Source organism: Xiphophorus hellerii, chromosome 21, assembly GCF_003331165.1.
Source record: "Xiphophorus hellerii strain 12219 chromosome 21, Xiphophorus_hellerii-4.1, whole genome shotgun sequence".
Taxonomy (NCBI): Eukaryota; Metazoa; Chordata; class Actinopteri; order Cyprinodontiformes; family Poeciliidae; genus Xiphophorus; species Xiphophorus hellerii.
In genome coordinates this window covers 2,715,108-2,736,777 of record NC_045692.1, presented here as the reverse complement: position 1 = coordinate 2,736,777, position 21,670 = coordinate 2,715,108, and the positions used below count along the sequence as shown (strand labels likewise).

The 21,670-nt window shown below is 38.4% G+C and overlaps 1 protein-coding gene across 1 annotated transcript; it reads left to right on the top strand.

Moving 5' to 3' along the window:
* The first annotated feature begins 9,562 nt into the window (after window positions 1-9,562).
* Window positions 9,563-20,065, top strand: LOC116712029 (C-C chemokine receptor type 1-like). Its single transcript, XM_032551694.1, has 3 exons — window positions 9,563-9,749; window positions 9,913-10,101; window positions 17,185-20,065. The coding sequence occupies exons 2-3, from the start codon at window positions 9,926-9,928 to the stop codon at window positions 18,110-18,112; spliced, it is 1,104 nt and encodes a 367-aa protein (XP_032407585.1). The 5' UTR covers window positions 9,563-9,749; window positions 9,913-9,925; the 3' UTR covers window positions 18,113-20,065.
* Window positions 20,066-21,670: the final 1,605 nt, after the last annotated feature.

The following is a 21,670-nucleotide window of genomic DNA, read 5'->3' as shown; positions in this document are numbered from 1 at the left end:
AAAAGTGTGGCTCAAAAGTGATCCACAAGTTTGAAGAGGCTATTTGTCTTTATGTCTAGTCAGAATGAGCAGATCTGAACTAAATCCATATGAACTGGATAGGCAGGCACAAATCAATAAAACCTCTGTTTCAATGCCTTCCAGTTCTGACCTTACATCATACTGTATTCACAATAGATGCAACAAACCAATAATAAGTTATTCTAAGAGCAGCTGATAGGATCAGTCCCAGTTCTGTGTTATAGTCTCTATTGTTATATTTCATGTATTGTACTTTATTAGTTTCCTTGCTGTAAACCCGTTTAAAATCTGTTGACTTTGTTCATTTTTCTTCATGATGGTAGAACAAAGCCCTCTTGTGTGGGTGAGTACATATTGTAACATTCTTTTTTTTAGTTTTTCATTCTTTTAATATTCTTCCTGTCTGCAGTCCAGCTGCATCTGTGTCTGTTTGTTCTTTTGGTTCCATGATCTTTTCCTGTTCTCGCCCTTTGCTGAGTGAGGATCAGAGATGATCTGATGGGTCAAATTGACGGCCCTGCGCCATAAGTTTTTATGTGGCCTTCCAGATGCTAAAGTAGAACTTTGGAGATAATAGTTGTGTACCTAAATTTTACTTTATCAATCAAGTCAAAGCTGCCAAACAGTATGCTGCCAAATTACGTCACTGGGAAAAGATGTTCAAGATTATTTAATTTTAAAACGTACTTATCTAGCTATTTATTAATATTTTAACAGTTAGTTAAGTTTTATCAATAAATTCTGCAATACAAACTTTTAGTACATTCATAATCTTGATGATATAAAATGAGTTTAACTCTCCTGATCTAAACTGTCTACATTACTATAATTTGTTGCCTCTATAAACTGCTTGGTCTGCATCATTAATCCATTGTCTGCCTCTTTCTTCTTTTCTTCTTCCCTCTGTCTCTGCTTCATCTCTTTCCAGAACAACTGCTTCAGCAATAAATTAGTCTGTTTTTAAAAACTCTTTGCCTCTATGGAGGACTGGTCCTGCCAAAATTGGCAATTAAAAACAGGAACAATAAATGGTTTGATAAAGTGATTAGTATGGTAAACATTTTTTCCCCAAAAAAATTTTGAAACAAAACCTTTTCCAGCTTAGTGCTTGGTTCTCGATGTTGACCAATTGCTGGGTTTTAGACACGTGACCCAGATGACGCACAAAATTCAGATGGCGTGCTGGAGGGGGATTTCTCCGGTTCAAAACAAAGTAAAATTGATCACAACGAGTACACTAATGTCCTAAATAGGCTGAGACAGACAAGGCATCTCTAAAAATTATGCGTATATTTAGGATATGATCCGTATTATCTTAGTAAAAAAAAAAGAGACTTGTCTTATAATCTTGAGGATTTAACCTGTGTTGAAGCGATCCACATAACTATCTGGAACTGCAGACCTCATATTATACGACGAGCCAGAAGAACATTTTCAAAAGCCTGGAGCATAAAATTATTTAGTTTCAGGTTTGGTCAAGCATTTACTATCAAAAAAAGCATTAAATAGCTGTTGACTTGTTTCTGCCGGGTGAGTTGTGAGTTGTGCTATTTTAAGTAATTAGTCTATGATAACGATGCTATCGCTAACAATGAACTAACCCATGTTATTTTTATGAGCTTGACTCTCCTGGTAAATAATTTATTTAGTTTCTGTAAACCCAAATGCATGCTGGCATTGTACGTTAAAGTTTAGTCGTTGTAAGACGCTGGATTCAGGTCCAATGTAGGTCAACTATTCGCACTGATCTACAGAAACCCCTGTGTTCGTGGCCAGACACGAAGCATGTGGGGAAATAGTAACATCTAACTGTATGGCTGGGTAGGTTATATTTAAATTTATTTAGCTTTTTTTTTTTTAGCATGAATGTCCCACTGAATAAACATTATATTTTACGTCCGTGACTCGGCACTGAGATAGGTGCTAACAACATTAGCACTCTCAGGACAACCATGCGAGGGCATAAAAATAATATATCTTACCTTACATATGAATGCTTGTGTTTCTAAATAACTGTCCAATAAAATATCTGAAAATGCAATTTAAATGATGCAATCGTTACCTGCTAGAAAGTGGACTCTGCAAACTCTGGCATTGTTTGGCAGTTTCCGCACCTCCTGTTTTTAGCTGTAGATTGTTGATCCACTTTTCTCCTCTTTTTTCTGTAAGTTTTTTAAAATTAACTCCCTTGTGACCGACTACCTTTGAAACACAAAAATAACGTTTATCTTTCTCTCTATTAGAATGGTTGAAACAACCGTACAGGACACAGACATTAGACATTTTGATGCTGGATCAACAGAAATAAATGGGCTGCATTTACTTCCGGCCCCCCATCTGCATTGGGTGACGTCGGTGCTACGTCATCTGAAGCCCAGCAATAGGAGAGAGGCTGACTCTTTAGGCCCGCCCGAGAGACTCCGTTCTCCTGCCCATCACAACTCTGTCACATTGCCTCCTTCAAAGAGTCACTGACAAAGAGCAGAGAAAAGAGAACATGAATAAAAGAAAAATAAATAAGTAATTGGACAACGGAGAAAACAGCAGGGGAGAAGTAGAGAGGAAAATAAAGAAAGAAAGAAAAAAGTGAAAGCTAATACTACTGAAAAAGAAAAACAAATATAAGTTTGGAAAGCTCTTATTTTTGTTTGTTTTTAAAGCAATATTTGCCCCATTAATACTTAATTTAGTTCTGTTTTGGCAGGTTAAGTCCTCCATATTGCATCTGTGTATTAGTTTCAAGATGTTTCAAGCTAGAAAGTAAACCAAACATTTCATCTCACCAGTCAGTTTATCAACAGTGAGTGTCTTTGAAATTACGCCCTGGAGTTTTCTGAGCTGCAGATCTTTGCTTAGAGATCGTTCTTGTTGCTAAGCTAGGCGGCTGGGTGGAGTGGGACTTCCCCTCTGACCTCTGCCTTATCTTCCTCTGTCATTTTCCGCCACCTGTTTTGTGTTTGTGGGGGCTGAAAGTGAGATAAGGCCTGTTGTGTAACCATGTGGTGAATAACAGGGTAAGTGCTAGATAGTAAAATAATTACATTTTAACCATTTAGTGATCAAACATTCCCTTTAGATATTAAAGGTAAAGGCTATAAAACCATCTCTAAGCAGTTTGATGCTCCTGTGACTGAAATTCAGAGTTGCAGAGGTTAAAGGTCCATGTGACTGTAGCCAGCGGACAAGTTCATGCTTCCAGGCACACATCGCCTATGGTGTACCTGTCTAAATGGTGCGTCTTCATTGAGTTAATTTGCTCAAGAAATGTTTAAGTGCAGTTTGACATCTAATCTTCTTCTGCCATGTTAATTGAAGAGAACCGTAAATACTTTCAGTTCTTGACATTTGCAGCAGAGAATAAGCCACTTTGACTTGATGTGGATATGCATGTAAAGTTGGAAGTACAGCAGGAGCACACATTTCTCTCAGTATTTCCACGATAAGCAGACTACATGCTGAGCTACAATTAAGAACAGAGGAGAAAGCCTTCTGGCTTCAATTCATTGACACAAACCAGAGAGGTATTTAGCAAGTGAAAATTCACGTCTTTGCTCCTGCATTAGCGACTGCAAATGTGCCTTTCAAACAATACTTAGTGTGCAAATCCTTCACTAGCTCAGTTCAGCCTGAACAGAATCTTCTTAATCTTGTTAATCTCCTTTTCCTCTAAAAGCCATAAACTTTCTGTGGGGAAATGTCATTGTCAGCTGTTAGAGTAATAGACATTTAGCGCATTGTTTCTTACTGATTAACTTGATATTTAGTCAACTGATACAAGTAGCGCCATGACCGGGTCCAGCTGAAACTAATAGTTCACAAAGTGTATGGAGAACCTTTTTTTTTGAAGATGTGATTTGATAAAGATCTTGAGTAAGTTTGGAGTCAGTCAGAAGATTACATTCATTAGGTTGTCATGTTCATTTTGAACCATATGGTAAATGGCCTGTACTTTGATAACACTTTATTTAGTCCAGAGGATGCTAAAGCATGCCATTCACACACATTCACACACTGATGGTGCTAAGCTACATTGTCTGAAGTGAGGCAGCCATATTGGGACCAAAGGGCCCGCTGACCACTTGCAGCAGGTAAAACCAGTGAAGCGTCTTGCCCAAAGACACAACAGAGAGAGACAGAGTAGGGGTTTAACCTGGCAACCCACAGATTACAGGATGAACTCCTGCTTTGAAGGATGCATATGAACCATTGCTTTTCCATGGTGGACTGATAAGCCATAATAAGTAAATATATGGGTGTACAAATTTCTCTTTATTGTGATATTTCTCTTATTCATAATTATACATATAGGCTCAAATATATACATACACCCCCACTAATATTTGGGTGAATGATATTTAAAGAGTTGACTGTAGAACATAGTTTACCAATCTGCAGTAAAGATACTCACTGGACCATTCTAAACATTTACTGTTGCATTTTAAAGCAGTGTTGATGTTTGGGATAATGGCCTAATCAACCGTCTGATTCAAACTGTTTGCTCTGATGAAATAAAGTTGGTTTAGATCTGCTCCTCTGGAGCTCCTATTGTCCCCATGTGGGGGGCCACAGGGTTCCATTCTCAGTCCCCTGATTTTTTTCCCTTTATTGGTTGCCACTTGGAGTCATAACAACCTGGCTTCTCATGTCTTTCCCGGGTTATGTGGACGATCTTCAGGTTTACCTGTCTGGGTTGCATTTAAAACTTCCTCCCGGATCATGTCTCCACATTTAAACAGCGGTTAAGTAAAAAATGTCTTTTTGACCTTACAGAAGACCAAATACATCCTGTTCGGTGAGAATGCCACCACTGATGCCAGCGCTCTGAATTTTAACCTTAGTGCCACTGTAACAAATCTGGATGTGATTTTTTTTTTTTAACAAGGATTTTGAATTTAGCAAACAAGCTGTCAAATTGAGCTTTTGCCACCTTTGTTTTAGCTACAGTTAGAGCTTTTTTAAACTGTGCTAATCTTGAGAATGCTTCACCTGATTTTATGAAGTCATGAATTGATTAGCATAAAGCTCTTTATCATTACCATTATCCTTCAAAAGGCTTAAATTGCTTCAAAATGTAGCTACCTGCCTTCCACAGTAACTGATACTTCCACATGTCAGCACATCACACCTGTCATGACCTTCCTCCTCTGGCTGCCTGTCTTCACTTTAAAGCTCTCAATGTTTAACCCCAACCCATCTTTCAGATTTATAACGTTTTTGTGTCCATGGCGAATCCCTGAGCTCATGGTTCTTTTTCAATGTTTCCAGAATGAAGTGATTGGGCTTTCTCTGTCAGAGCACCCACACTCTGGAACCAGCTTCAACTCACAATCTCTGACCTGGTACTATTTAAATATAAGCTTCCCTTTTTTAAATTCATTTTAATACACAGTAGCACTTTCACATATTACTTCGAATTTCAAAAGAAAGTCTGAAGTAAAATGTCTGGTTTGCTTCTAGGAAAACAGGCAGGGTTTTTTTTTTTGTCTGTTTTGTAAAACAGCACTTTACCATTTGCTGTTTTGTGAAGTGTCATATAAATCAATAAATGGCATAAATATTATAAGCATGGAACCACTTTTCATAAACAGGAAGTCACTGGTTCACCAGTGTCATTGTTCTCAGTGAAGTCAATTTCACATCAGCGAATGCAGAGAGAGCACTGAACACCAAAATAACCCCAGTTACAGAATCAACACATTGAAGAATGATTCAAATTTGCAACTATCACCACTGCCCACTTTCTCTTGTCTTCTGGAGAAAAGTTTTATGGTCAGACAAGACAAGGATTAAACCATTTACTTGTAATTGCTAAAAGAATGCTTGCGGAAATAAAGGAGAAGTCATTCCTTGTGAATGAGCTAAGTACAGAGAGCCACTTGAGATGAGTTTTGAGGTTTTATTGAAAAAAAAGTGACTTCCAATTAATTAGTCAGAGGAATACAGAACCTGAGATATAAGAAAACCACACAGGAACATAAGGGAGACAACAGTAGGATACATCACCAAGTGAAAGGAAGTGAGGAGCTTAAATGTTAGAGTTTGATTACTGGAGAAAGAGCAGGAGGCTAATTGGAAACAGGGTGCAGCTGTGAGGAGAGACCAGGCAGGCAGGCTGAGGGAGAGACAACCAGATGGCAGGAGAGGAGCAGAGAGGGGAGTAATCGTAGCCAAGGAGACAGGCAAAACAAATCCAAAAAGAATAAGCTAAATAAAAACAAATGACTCACCAAAGTCAGATCGAAAAAGACTGATGTATAATAAAGCAAAGGAGGGAGAGTCCACATGACCAGGTGATCAAAAATGAAAACACTAAAAACTCAAACAGCCCAGGATCCTGACAGCAGAAGCTTTCAAACACTGACAGGCACAGTGGTGGCTGCATCATGCTGAGGTTCTATTTTCCTGCCAGTGATGAAGATGAACTCTTTGATTTCAGCTCAAATCTAATAGTCATTTAAAAATGAATGGATTAGGATCCCTTCCAACAGCCAGTGTGTTGTTTCTACACATAGATATTTATATTTAATAAACAAAATCAAGTAATAAAATAAAAACTAAAGCTTGGTAAATTAACTTTTAAAAACTCTCAGTAAAATGTATTTTTAAAGCAATATCAGTTCAGGAAAAAAAAGAAGTTCAGTCCCACTTTAATTGCTACTAAAAATTGATAATAATGTCTATAAAGCTATAACATCTGGTGGAAACATTAGAACATTATTATTATGCATCTTCTAAAGAGGACTGTCTGGTTGAAAGTTCGAACATCCAGGTTGGTTTGTGGCTGTATGCTGAGGTCACAGTGGCTTGGTTAACTGTTGGTTACAGATATAATAGAGAAGATTAGAAACTCCTAAATAAAGAGCTAAACATTTAATGTATGCCCTTAATTTTTCACTGAAAAATGTAATTCAAGCCAATATCAAACATACATGTTCCTTTTCTTTGCTCTAGTTGAGCATTTCTGTGCTGCCATAGTAATGTCAGCCTGTTTATGACAGACGGGACTGACTGCTCATTACTTCTTATCTATTTCACCTCCACTTCCTGACACTCTGTAACTTTCTGAACACCCAACTTCCTTCTGCAAATCCTCCCAAAACATACTAATCAAAAGTTTGACATGGAAGTGTTATTTTTATCGGTTAAATGATGTATCGCTTTTGGGTACTCCATATGGTGAAATGTTTTGGTTGCCATGACACTCGTCCTCAACTTTGAGCAACTCCAGTTTCTGATATCTTGCTCACAAATGCTCCACTGTTCACACTGACAGTCATTTCATGTCAGATCCTACCCATCTGACTTCAGGATGTAAAACTTACTAAATTTTTTTTAGGATTAACTCGATTAGGAGAGGGTTAGTGACCCTGACCCTAAAAAAGCATTTTTAGTTCTTCCAACAATATTTTGTTACGAAATATTTCCCAAAATAAGTTAAAACAAACTCATAGGCTTCAATTTTTAAATGATAAGTCTACAGTTTAGGTGCAGAATACAATAAATCACAAACTCGCATCAGGTGTCCAGAAGAATTGTGAAGTATGCAATCGCTGAACACTGATGTTTACTGGCTTCTTCGGTGTTGCATGGATGGTCAGGATAAAACTCATGTGGCTCTTTTTCCGCTAGTATTTACCTAGCACAGCTTAAGATTTCAGTAACTACTTTCCAAAAGTGCTGAATGGGGCTGAAAATGTGTCATCAGTAGACTGTCGCTTGATTATTCTCTGGAAGTGGAGTCATAAGAGCGACTTCCTTACAAGAATCGGGTTGGATGTAAAAACTCACAACAGAGACTGAGATTATTTGGAGCTATAAGGAAAACAACACTGAAAATGACACTATGCTCCTCTGATGACTGAGTGTGGACATTTCTGTGCTTGTTGCGTTGTGTTTCTGCCATGTTGTGTTACTTTTTGGGCTCTGGGGGCCATGGTGATCAAAACCACATGGAGCTGTTACGCAGTTGAAACAGAACATGACATAAACCGTGTAGAAAAGAGTCGAGCTGCGCTGAGTATGTACTAGTGGCAAAGAGTCAGTGGAGTGTGTTACCATGAGTGTTGGTTATGTATTCTAACTAACATACTTCTCAAAATATCCTTGGAAAGTTTAGGATGTTGGGAGGGAGGTTCAGAATTGTAGTTGGAGTATGTTTGGTTCTGGGTTCCAGGCTCCTCCCCATATATGGTTACAAGTCTTGGATCATGACCAAAACAACTAGATCCCAGATCCAGGCAGCTGAAATGAGCATTTCTTCCATGTGCTTTATTCCAATTTTCAAATTCCTTACCCTGACTTCCACCTTGAGAGATGTTTACAGCATATTGTTTATATAATAAATAACATTTCCTTCTAGTATTACAACAAAATACAATGCATTCTGTTGAATAAAAAAATTGATTAGTGATGAAGAGGCACTTAAAGAGCATGTGCCTCTTTATCAATGATAGCAACAGCAGCCTTGTTGAGATCCTTAGTTCGTGACAGTAAATGTTCTGTGTGCATGATGCAGCAGAGTTACCAGAATAATGTGGTTTACGGCTGCCGTCATCAGGCTCAAAGGTTTTCCTGTCTGGATGCACTGAGCCTCCTGTTTTATGAAATACTGAGTGTGGCTTTGTCATCAGCTGATCTGCTGCTATGTCTCATTCATCCATTTCTTCTCCACAGGATGGAGAAGAAATGGGGGAGTCTTCTTTGGAGCGAATAGGAGAAGTTGGGCCCACATTGGCTCGGTGCTGACAGTTGCAAATGACTTTGACGTCTGACAGGCGTGAGTATCTGATTCGGCAAACTCTGCATCTTCCCTGTGATAGACTCCAGCAACTACGAGGGTGTGATGAATGCTAGAATGAGGAATGTTTTTACATTCCTCATTCTATACTTCAAAATGTACGTATGAATGGTATACTTCAAAATGTAAGTTTCCATTACTACCTCTAGATAGGGGTAGATTTGTTCAGGTTTGAATACACTTTTCTTATCCATTGAGATAAAGTAGTGATTTGCATTTGTGTTCCAGTGTTTTGTTTCCCGTCCCATGAAGCCCTTCTAATCCTGATTCAGTGAGCAGTAGAAGCAACAGAACTACAGAGGAAGGACAGGAACATGAGGACTGATAAGGACTGAAAACTGAGCAAAAACTCATATTTATGCAATACCCTGAACGTGTAGAAAATAGTAAGGCATTTTTCCAGTTTTAATTTTTTTAAAGTAGAAGCAGTTACTTCTACTTTACTTTCTACTTCTACTTTAACCCTTTATCTATCTATCTATCTATCTATCTATCTATCTATCTATCTATCTATCTATCTATCTATCTATCTATCTATCTATCTATCTATCTATCTATCTATCTATCTATCTATCTATCTATCTATGAGTTATGCCTCCAGCCCATTTCTTGTCTTTGTTTTTGTCTCCATTCTGCAGTCATTTTGAAAGTGTTCACAGGTGTTTATCTTTGATGATGACTTTGTGATATTAACGTGCTACACATGTGAGCTGTTTCTGTCTGAGTGCAGGCGACTTTAAAAGATGAACAGTGCTGTGTGGTTGGTGCACGCAGAGACATTGTTGCAGCACACACAGACACACACGCCTTCAGAGAAGCCCCACACTTCTTAGGAACTTCCTCTGGCTTGCTGACTTATAAGTGAGTGACTTGCACTGGGTTTGTAGAGGGACTGAAGTTCAGAGTGAAAAGTTGGCGCTGTTCAGCTGAAGTAAGACATCTTATTCCTTCAATTGTCTACTTTTGATTCATGCATCAAAAGCATGCATAAATCATCCTTTTAAGTTGCTTGGATTTTTTTTTTAATTGCTACTAAGTCCTTTACTGCAGCATGACCTTGTGAATGTTTTGTGTTTTATTTCTGCTTTTGACAGAATTTACACAAAGATGGAAAAGACAACAACACCCGAATATGATTATGAAAACTTTACTTGGTTCGAACCAAAACCACCATGCAGACACGACAGTTCGAACCTCCTGGGAGCTCAGCTATCTGTCCTCTACTACTTCATGTTTGCCTTCAGTCTCCTCGGCAACGGGCTGGTCCTAATCATCATCTATCGGTAAGTGTATATAAAAGCCAAGTTCTAGTTGGACCTCTTACGAAATAAGATGCGAAATTATCTTAAATAAATAATTTATGTTCATCCAAATCTGAAATTTAAAATCTAAGTTCAATTTATCGATAAAGCATATGCAGAAAACAGCAAGTTTACCCACTGCTGACCAAAACATTCATGAGCTGTTTTAAAAGTAGGCTGTAGAAATTTCCTGAAGCTTTTTTTTAATTAAAAAGACCTATCCCGTTCCCCTCCGTGAAGGTTTCTGACATAGATGAAGCAATTTGAGCATAGCTGGAGAAACTTTTCCCTGTTTCAGAGAATCAGGGAAAGTCTATAACAGAGAAGAGCTTATTGCTACTTGAAGCAAGACTTATTACAGAACAAATTTCCTGTGAATATCTTCTTGTTAGGGTCGGACCTTTAATGTGTTAATTTTGATTAATTAATTACATGAATTTTAACGAGTAAATTTTTTTAGCACAATTAAGTGCTATTTTTTTTTATTTTTATTTTTTTAAACGTTCCTAGCTGGAACATTTGTATTGCCTTTCTGGTATGTCCACAAATGTGACGCACAAGCAACATCTGCAACAACGGCTGTTGACTATGAAGTCGGTCCCCTGGGCCACACCGATTGTCAATATTTGCTTCAAAGAAACGACCTGATTGGATACTGGGAAAGACTATTGGTGTGCTCAGGTTATGCTAAAAGGAATAAGCTAGAATTATATCAGGTTTTCAAAAAATGTTACGATTTTATTTTAAAATCCTTCACAGACTGCTAAAGCTTCCATCACACTCTTTACCACTTTGTCTTGTATTTTTGGGTTTTACAAAAATGGGTCGCGTCTTTCAAGCATGTCGGTTGGTTTTGATGGATTTTCTGTGTGTGCATATTGAGATGAAGGGTGTAAAATTTAGTTTTACAGTACATGATCTTGATTTAAACTGATTGCCTAAAATCCATAAAGCTACATTTAGTCAGGATCATAGAAGAGTCACACAGAAGAACAAGATGTGTCAGAAAAAGAACAGAACTGGGGGTTCACATGAAAACCAAACCACAATTTTTTCTCCTCCAGTTAATTCCTGTTCAGTCTAACACACTTCCTCATTCTTCTACAGCTCCCTGGTAACAGTGCCAGGTTATGATTAGAGAGGCTGGTCCAGCACAGCCATGCTGTGGGTCAGGAACGGTCCGATGCTCAGAACATTGTGAACTTGTGCAATATTGTGATAAAATGGACACAAATTGTCCTGACTCAACTCTGACCTGTATTAGCACATCCATGCAGTAAAGAGTAAATTATCTCTTTGCAAACATTCTAGCTGCATTTCCATGAGAAACTTATGCAAAACTAATGTAAAAAAAACCCCACAATTTTGCAGTTGCGTGTTTCCATTAAATAAAAGACACAATTGAAATAACACATGAATAAGTTTGTTCAAAAAACATGTGCACCATCGTCCTTTGACCACTTCCTCTCGTCTTCCTCTTCATGATGGTAACATCTGGTTGTTGGTCATGAGGCAAAAAGTGTTTCAATGGCAGTTTTGTGAAATGAACCAATTTCAATACGGCCAACAACAACTACAAAAAAAACACCTCATCCTAGTGCCAAAAAGTTTGATCAAATAACTAGTTTTTTCAAAATTGTTGTGTTTCTATTAAGTTTCTATTATCTGGTCAGTGGAAATGCACCTCTACATGGGCAATGCCTCTGGTATTGAAATTTCAGGTAACATGAGGATGACTTTGGACTTTGACTGTCTTGCTGTCCTCACAGCAGACTGTTCCACTGAAAGCTGTGGTGCTTGGTCTCTATGGTATCCTCAAACATTCATTACTCATCAACAGTGATGACTCTCTCTCTTAAGATTTTGGCTTGTGTGAAGATACTCCAGGACGCCCGGACACACCCATATTGGCTCATTCAGCAATACTGACATTATTTCTACACACACCCTGAACCTGCCCAAATATTCCAGATTTCACTTTGGATCAGTCAGTCAGTTGATGTCCAGGCATCAGATACCTGATGTACTTAACATTAGGAACAGTCTTTCTCGTTCGTACCTTTTTGAACCTCTTGTGCCACTTGAAACCTCCGTAGAACAACATCGTCTCATTTCCATAGACTAGAATTTCCTCAGAGTTTTCCTTGGCCAGAACAAAGCTATGTTTCAATCACTTCCTGGTTTGAAGTTAAGAGGTTGTTAAAAAAAAAACACAGGCTGTTAACACTGCAGAGAGCTGAGGTTGCCAACAACCTTTCTTATCTTAGATCTTGTGGTGATGCCACCCACAAACCTCTATTTGTCTTATCTCTTCCAAAGCACAACGAGTCCTATTTTAATTATCTCACTCTTATTTCATGGGAACAGACACGGTGACATAGACAAACTGAATTAAACAGCAGTTCCATTGCCTGTGTCATGGTGATTATAGTGCAGTGTTTCTCAATTATTTTCTGAACCAGACTTGCTGAACGGGTCAGGTTACATATCACTCTATTGAAGCTTTTTAATTTAATGACTTTCTTCTGGCAATATTGCATCTTTATTCTGCCAATATTTAACCAATTCTGCTAATAGGTCTTGGTTCTCGTAGTATTATGAGTGTATTCTTGTATTTGAAAATAAAACTCTCAGTCTGGCCATAAAACTCCGTCACACTTGCTTTATTGACCTCTGCTGACGTTTTTCTTTTCACTGTCAGACTTCTCCATCTTTCCTCTATGACGATAGCTATATTTCAAAACATCTGCACTTGTATCTTTCACTCCATTTTTTCCCCCTCTGCTCTTACAACAGTACTTCTACTGACTTAAACAGGCAGCCTGTTGATTAGTTTGAACACTGCTGCCACCAGAGCAGCAGTGTTACACCATGAGAATATTTTCTGTTCTCATGGTGACCAGAGGCTTCTTTATCAGTTAACATGAAAAAACAATTATAAAGTCCTGCTTCTAGCCCCCCCCTGACACTTCACCATGCCCCCTGGGGTGGCGCGCCCCACTATTTGAGAAGTACTGTTATAGTGTAAGCTAATTTATTGCACATGTCCCTCGTTGGGCTTTTCTAAACAGTGTATTTAAAAACTATTGGGAAATTTCTTCTATGGAATACCTTGTACAATGTAAACATGAACACACAACAGTCAAATATGTGAAGGCAAAGCAATGAAGAGAACTGTGGAAATAAGGGAGCCCACTGACAAGGAAAATTAAGATGCAGAAAAATGGCAACTTCAGATGAAACAAATGAAAAAAAAACCTGCCACTTTGAAGTTTGACCAAAAACTGGACAGCAAATTAGCAAAGGGAAAGGGTTAGAAAACACCCATCAATACAAAAAGAAAAAAATAAATAAAATAAACATTTTATTCTGGCATTTGAAATGGTCAGCGTGTGTGTGGCTCAAGAGACGAGAACATTTTAGACAGACTTGTGGGGGAATGTAATGAGGCTGTCTGAAAAAAGAAACACTGAGACTATAAGATGAAGTCCTGGTTCTGTGGAAGCTTGTTATTTTCACTCCTACAGAGTGAAGTACGGTAGGTAGAGAGGAGTGGGTGGGTTGAAGGCTTCTATCTCAACCCCCAAGAGTCTTCACTGCTCCACCAAGCCTCTTCAACAGCTCTACCTCCAGAAGAAGAGTGTGAGGATATTTTCTGTTCTCATGGAAACTCAAATGACAATGACAGACACCAAGTGGAGAAAAAAAAGTCACCGTGGGCTTTGGACTGAAAAGGATTCATGCAGTACATTTTAAATCTTTCAAGTTATCCTAATGACCATTTTGTCCAACGTTATCTGACTCCTTTCACTTACAGAAATTTGAAGAACTGCAAGCACTTACAAAAAAATGCAGCAGCGTAGCCCAGGCAGTGGCATTTAAATACCATCTCTTAGATTTCAGATCTATATCTCATCTTCCTTTCTCATCTTGAGAAAATAGTTTCTAATCAGGTACATGAGTCTTTGCACAGAAATTTTCAGTCTGGTTTCGCAGCTCAGCATAGCAGTGAAACCACACTGGTTAAATTCTCTAATGACATTCTCTTACGTGTGAATGATTGAATGTAGTGTAAACACTTTGACTTGATAAAGTGTTTTACAAGTACTAAACATCTAAACATCAGAACAGTTTCTGGACCTTTAAAGTGTTTTGCAGGGGTTTTTTTTCTTTGGGGTTTTCACTGTACTTAGTTCAGTGCAGCTTCCCATTAACTTCTGTCCCTTTCCTGTTGAAGGAACCCATTGTCACAGCATAATACTTCCCCTACCCTGTGCTTCCATGTGGATGATTTTGTTTGGTTTGAATTCCAGTGTTAACGTTCCTGCAGTTGTTGGCCTAGACCAGGGGTCGGCAACCTTTTCTATTTAAAGAGCCATTTGGGACCGCCTCCCAATAAAAAGAAAGCACTTGGAGCCACAACCCATTTTGACGTCATATATATATAAAACCTACTGTATATGCTATGTACAAAAATCGATACTATGTTGCGTTTATGAAATCAACGAACTGCTGCAGAGAACACAAAAATTTATTTCTGCATGTAACAAAACGCATTTTACACTTTGTTGATGCTCAATTTCAAACAAAATACCCTCTGTCTATTTGGGTCTTTGTATTTAAGAAATAAAAATCGAAACTTACCCAACCCGCACTGAAGGAGCAATAGAAACAGAATGCAGTCACATGTCCTCCACTTATTCAGGAGATAAAAATCAAAACTTATCCAAATATTATCCACCGGCACTGAACGAACCAAGCAAACCAAAAAATGCGCAGTCTGCTTCTGTGTCCCGTAGTACTGTACGGAGCCCCCTAGGGGACATGGGGAAATTTTTTCTTTTGCGTTCCCTCGCAAAACTTTTGCGTTTCCTCGCAAAACTTTTGCGTTACCTCGCAATACTGTACTGGTCAGTTATGCAGCATAATTGAATACTGTAAGCCTTTCTTACGGTGGGCGCCGTATTTTCTGCTTTAATGGTTATGTGAGGTTTTTCCATGAATGTTAATATCTTTTTGTGAAATATCTGAAGTTTTATATCTTTTTCTTTAGGATAGAAAGGCACCACAAACCTACGATATAAACAGAAACCTTCCGTAAGTAGGAAAGAAATAAAAATACATCCTAATTTGGACTATTTCTGAGTTATTATCGCGGGTAATAAATCATCTGACAGTTTTGATTGTGTCTCTGTTGTGTTCGTAGTCTGAATGGTTTAAAGAGCTGCTTTCAGTTCCATCTTAGCCTTAACAGACATAAACATACAGGAAAAAATAAATCGATTTTCAATCTGTTTTTTGCACCAAACAGTTTTTACTATTAACAAGTTTTTATTATTAAAAACACGACAAACTAATGATGGTAAAGGGCCGCACTGGGTTAACTCGGGGAATCTCATCTGTCCGTGTATCAATCAACTCCAAACCTCTTCTTTGTTCTGTCACAATTATCGATTTATTCCATTTTGATGATCAGGCTCCAAACTTTGCAAGGACTGACCGCCCCGCTCACCGCTTCCTAATACACACGAAGCCAGTATCCTTCCCATTCATACCTGGTGACGTCACTCCCACGTCGACACACCTAAGTGTAAAGCCGCCTGCTCCTGTCATATCAATAATTACTTATTTCATTCATATGGCTCTTACAGAGCCTCAGTGAAAACGTGTTTATTATTATTAACTGTTTGGTGGAAAACACTGATTGAAAATCGATTTATTTTTTACTGCATGTTTATGTCTGTTAAGGCTAAGATGGAGCGGCACTGAAAGCAGCTCTTTAAACCATTCAGACTACGAACACAACAGAGACACAATCAAAACTGTCAGATGATTTATTACCCGCGATAATAACTCAGAAATAGTCCAAATCATAATGTGTTTTTATTTCTTTCCTACTTACGGAAGGTTTCTGTTTATATTGTAGGTTTGTGGTGCCTTTCTATCCTAAAGAAAGATATAAAACTTCAGATATTTCACAAAAAGATACTAAGATTCATGGAAATACCTCACATAACCTTATATTAAAGCATAAAGTACAGCGCCCACCGTAAGAAAGGCTTGCAGTATTCAATTATGCTGCATAACTGACCAGTACAGTATTGCGAGGGAACGCAAAAGTTTTGCGAGGGAACGCAAAAGAAAAAAAATCCCCCATGTCCCCTAGGGGGCTCCGTACGCTTCAGCCTTTCGCATCAGCTCCGAAACGGCCTTTTTTCTCTCCTCTCCTTCGGGATATTTTTTAGCAAAGACAGAGTGTTTGTTCTTGAAATGTCTTTCAACATTTGACTTCTTGTTGTTTGCCAGTCTTTCGTCACATATTAAGCAGACTGGTGAACCAGTTTCATCAGCGGTGAAAGCAAAATGATCTGTCCACGTAGCATTAAATGTTCTGCCATCTTCAGAATGTTTCCTTTTCTTGGATTTATTCATGATGTATCTAACAGGCAAGGATCAAAAAATCAATAAATCAGTGCGCTAAAAAAAATGCAGTCTGCCAGACAATGTGGGGTTCGCCAGGAATGCCTGTCGCACATCGGCGGACATGACGTATATTTTGGGTGCTAAAAATGTTCAAAACTTTTGTTTTAATGTTACAAGCTTACCATAATCTTCAGATTTAGAAATTTATTTTAAAATGATTTTAATTTATAATTTTTTAATGATTTAATTTTAATAAAATGTTCTATTTCCCAAAGTCACTGGGAGCCACAACAGAAGGATGAAAGAGCCACACGTGGCTCCGGAGCCATTGGTTGCCGACCCCTGGCCTAGACAGATTCTCTAAATTTTTGTGTTACTCATATGTAACACATTTGAGTACCAAATGTGTTACATGCTAACTGATTTTGTACATTGGAACTCTGAAGAATCTCAGTCGAATGTTGGTGTGGCCTGATGTTTCCGCTGTCTAATTTAATGCCTAGTCTTAAACCTCTTACCTTCTTCCCATGATGGTTTTGTTGTTTCAGAGTTCCCTTTAGCTTCTGAATACAGAAAAAAAAATTAAACATAAGAAGTCAAACTTTTATGTGGTTAACTCTCTCCTATCCAACTTCCTTCCAGGTTCGAGAGGCTGACCACTGTGACCAACATTTTGCTGCTGAACCTGGTGGCGTCCTCCCTGGTCTTCATGAGCAGCCTTCCCTTTGTGGCCGTCTACATGCAGATGTCTGAATGGATTTTCAGTTCAGCTATGTGCAAGATCGTCTTCAGTGCCTACTACATGGGCTTCTACAGCTCAGTTTTCTTTTTAACTCTGCTGACGTTTGACCGACACCTGGCTGTTGTGTATTCGCTGACTGCTGCTCCTGTGAGGAATCGACGTTACGCAGTCATTTCCTGTGCGGTGGTGTGGCTGGTGAGTGGTTTGGCTTGCATCAGGCCGATGCTCATCATCAACAAGTTTAAATACTTTGACAACAAGATATATTGTGAAGAGTATCCCAGTGCCCTCACAAATATAGATGTGGGGAAGCTGAGAAATGCTGGATTTTTTATTCAGCTTTTTGTATTCCTGATCCTCCCTCTAGCTATTATTATCTACTGTTACGTCAGGATCACAATCACAGTCATATCATCCAAAATAGCTACTAAATTCAAGACAGTCAGACTGATCTTCATCATTGTACTGCTGTTTTTTATCTGCTGGACTCCTTTCAACATAATAAAGCTCCTGCATGGTGAACTCAGAAGCTGTGAGGCTAAACAGAAACTCAGTTACGCTCTTCAGGTCACCCGCAACATGGCATACTTTTACTTCTGCATTAGTCCAATGTTTTATACATTCGTAGGGAGAAAATTCCAGAACTACTTCAGACATCTTGTGGTTACTCGTTTCCCAAGCTTGAAGAAGTACATTTCTGTTGCTGAAATCAGCAGAAATAACACGTCTACTAAAGTGACAGGGACTGAGATTAGCGACGGGAAGGGAAGCTGGAGCTTATTAAGACATCAGACAGATAATATGAGAAATCAACATGGGAATGTATAAGAAAAGCATTAGTAAGATGAAAGCGTATGAGTGATAAAAAAAAAAGTTTACTAACCTTGGCTGGAATAATATAGTTTTGGTATGAATTTGCAATTCTAGACCTTCTGTAGATTTTCATTAATAACTTCCAGAAAAATTAATTACATTAATTCAAAATTATCCTAAACATGCAGCAATCTGTAAAGAAATTTAAAGTAATGTAATGTGTAAAATGCCCTTACAAAATACTTCCATCAGAGTTGGCCCCTCTGCCTTATGCTGCTTATGCAAAATGCAGCCAACTCCGTGAGCGCTTACGACAACTGGACGGGGAACCTGGAACGAACAAAATATTCAGAGAGATTTCACAGACACTGGAAGTCCAAGGGTAGCTAACGACATCATTGGAGCGTCTACCGCATAACCCGCCCATCTTTCCATGATCCTGCCCATATTTACACCCACATAGTGAGGAACACAATGCCCATGGAGACACACCCAACTTGGCTAGAACTAGCTAGAGTGAGACTTGACAATGGCGAAAGCTTGTCTTTCTGTTGTAGCACAGGTATTACTTACCTTCAAAGTGAAAAGGCACGTTTTTACTCAGTGCAGCACTGATTCATAATGAAACCAGAATCAGTCCGTGTGTGGGTTGTCACCTGGTACTTCAGCTGACCCCCACAGTCCAAAAACTTTGCTGTTGGGTTAACTGGGCCCTAAGTTGTAGCAAGAAGCTCCTTTTTCCTAAAAATCACCTAAAAGTCTTTCAGAAGAATGTATTAAAGTCTGAGTAAACCAAATTGTAACTTATTTACAAAAAATAAGTTTAGCATGAAAACAGCAGCATACTACTTAAAGAATACCATAGCATCTTGTTCTGGGTTTACCTTCTCTCCGAGGTTGCTAAACATTTTGCCAAAGTGGATAAAATCATGACCAGTTCTAAATATTTGTCAGTTTTAACCTAAATTTGTCAGAAGATTTTAGTGTCAGCATAACCATCCAAGAAGCCGTATCAAGAAGAGTTTCACAAGAAGGAATGTAAAGTTTGTATTCATGTCTTTCCCTCTGATAGATTTGTTTTTCAGTTTATTTGTTTAGGATAAATTTCACATTAGAAGTTGTGGCCTGTTTACATTTTCTGCGTGTTTAGACAACTTGCCAATCATGAGGAACAACTTCTGTCCAACACGAACTGGACTCTACACAGTCTGAAAAAAACATGTTTGATGTTTATTTTTGGCTCGCTCGTTGCAGTTCTACTCCTAAACAGTAGGCGTCACCATTGACACAGCACAGGGATTCGTTCTCAAATCAAAATGCCAACGTTCACCGGAACAAATCATTGCCAACCTTTAAAAGCGGATGACTCAAGAGATGATTTAGAAACTGTCACTTAAAATTTCACCTGCTGTACCGATACTGGTATGAGTTGATGAACGTTAACATCCCGAATGTACATATGTAAATAGATCTGTAAATAGTTTGCGATTCTAGTTTCTTTTCAAGTGTTTTGGGTTGATCTGACTGAAATGACGGTAGAGATCTCTTTCTTAAACTGATCTTGACTTTGCTGTTTGGTAACCAGGATCCATTTAGAATCTATATATTTGACGTCTCTGATTTGATAGACTTTTTTGTTTCGTTTTGTAAAGCACTTTGAGACGTGAATTGGGGCTAAATCTGTAAGTAGTTTGTGATTGTAGTTGTAGATCTTTTTTTTACACTGAATATGATGACTCAGTTGTAGTTCAACATTCACCAGTTCAGCATTAAGTTCAATCTTTTACACATTTGTAGTGTTATGGATTATAATGTGTTTGTTATTGCTTGTTTTAGCTTGTGTTTTTGTGTGTAAAAATCTGCTGTATTTCCAAAAACCATTATTTTGTTGTCACTTGCCAGCCAGTTTGGATTTTGTACTTAAAGTTGATTGTTTTGTGCTGAGGAATAAAAAACAATTCAAAAATATTTTGATTGTGGATACCCAATTTTTTTTTAAAATCAGACAGATTTGAATGTGAAATGAAAATAGTTTCAGGAAAATGTTTTAATTAGAACTCAATTTCTGACATGTAAGAGGATACTACAAGTGTGCAATACTGCATATTTTGGTATTGATCCGACATCAAATAAATACCATGTCAGTATCACGATACGATATTTAAGATATTTGAAACTTCTGACCGTTAAGCATTTTTGTTGTTTTTTATTATTTAGGACAGAATTTAGATATAGTTTATGAGTGTCAACAAAATACAAAACAGATGTATCTGTCATGAAGCGGTGCGGTGAATGTGGTGAGGCAGACGCAGCAGACCCAGGATGAGGTAAAGATGGTAATTTTAATACTGAGTAATGTTCAAAAAAACAGTCCACAAAGATTCTGGCGGCACGGCTGAGTGGAAACCAGGGCTCACACCGGTAGCAACAGAATGATAGCGTGGCAAATGAACAGGCAGACAGAAATCACACAACAAGCAACGAGGACCCGACAAAGACGCAGACACACAGGTGGCATTAAATACACTGGGGGTAATCAGGGAATAAGAAACACCTGGGAGTAATCAAAGGGAGACAGGACAACACGGAGACTCAGAGACACAGGAAACTCAAAATAAACACACAGAAAAACACGGAACATGACAGTAACATTTTCACATGATCAGAAACATCAAAAACAAAACTAATTTTGTGTATTGTCTTCTAAGGAAGTGCAAAATATTATAATTTGAGAGCAAACCAAAATTGTACCTATGGTAGAGGGGTAAAAAAAAATAAAAAAAACAGCTTCCAGTCCAGAGACGGGTGGGGGCGGTCCCTCAGTTGACTCTGCTCCCAATGGCGGACATTGGGAGGCGTCATAAAAAGCCCCTTAACCAGGAAGAAGCCATCAGTCCGACAGCCACAGAAAAGCCAGATTGCAGTTTGTTGATGTGGTTAGTAAGATGAAACCGAAAAATGTGATTGAAGCTTCTAAATCTGCTGTTTTTCCTTTAATAAGAAAAATACTAATTTGAACACAGCGTTTTGTATTTGCTTTGATAGTTTTTAAAATCAGTTTCACCTGAAACATTTAAGTGTGACAAAGGAAAGAGAAAAAAAAGAAATCTGTAAGGGGAGAAAATGTTGAATTAAATGCAATCAGAGATCGGACATGTTGATTTATGAAGCAACAAGTCAGAGTAGAAACAGGGGAGCAGATTTTGTTTTCTGCTTGTCATCCCTCTCTTTGTGTTTCTTCTGGAACTTAAATCAATTGTTTATATAAAAAGTGGAACTTTTTGTTTTTCTCTCCAATCCAGAGGAAAATGTGGCGTTTTCCTGTAGTGTGGTCCTCTGGGCTCCGAATCTCTGTGACAACACCAAACTGCCTTCCTGTCTGTGCCTCATTTTTTCCTCCACCGACACCTGTAAACTTCCCCCCCTACGCTGCTGTGTGTGACAAATTGCTGCCCGGTCTTACATTTATGCCATTCTTTCTTCTGGAGGACAGGGAGAAGAAGGGGGAGAAAAATCTTCTTGTCAGGGACGAATCTGCGCTCCAGCAGGAAGCAATACTTTCATCTGAGAGGT

Excerpts from the sequence above, each read along its gene's own strand:
- LOC116712029 (XM_032551694.1), top strand. The coding sequence starts at position 9,926 with ATGGAAAAGACAACAACACCCGAATATGATTATGAAAACTTTACTTGG. Across the intron at positions 10,102-17,184 it reads GTCCTAATCATCATCTATCG|GTTCGAGAGGCTGACCACTG; the intron begins GTAAGTGTATAT and ends ACTTCCTTCCAG.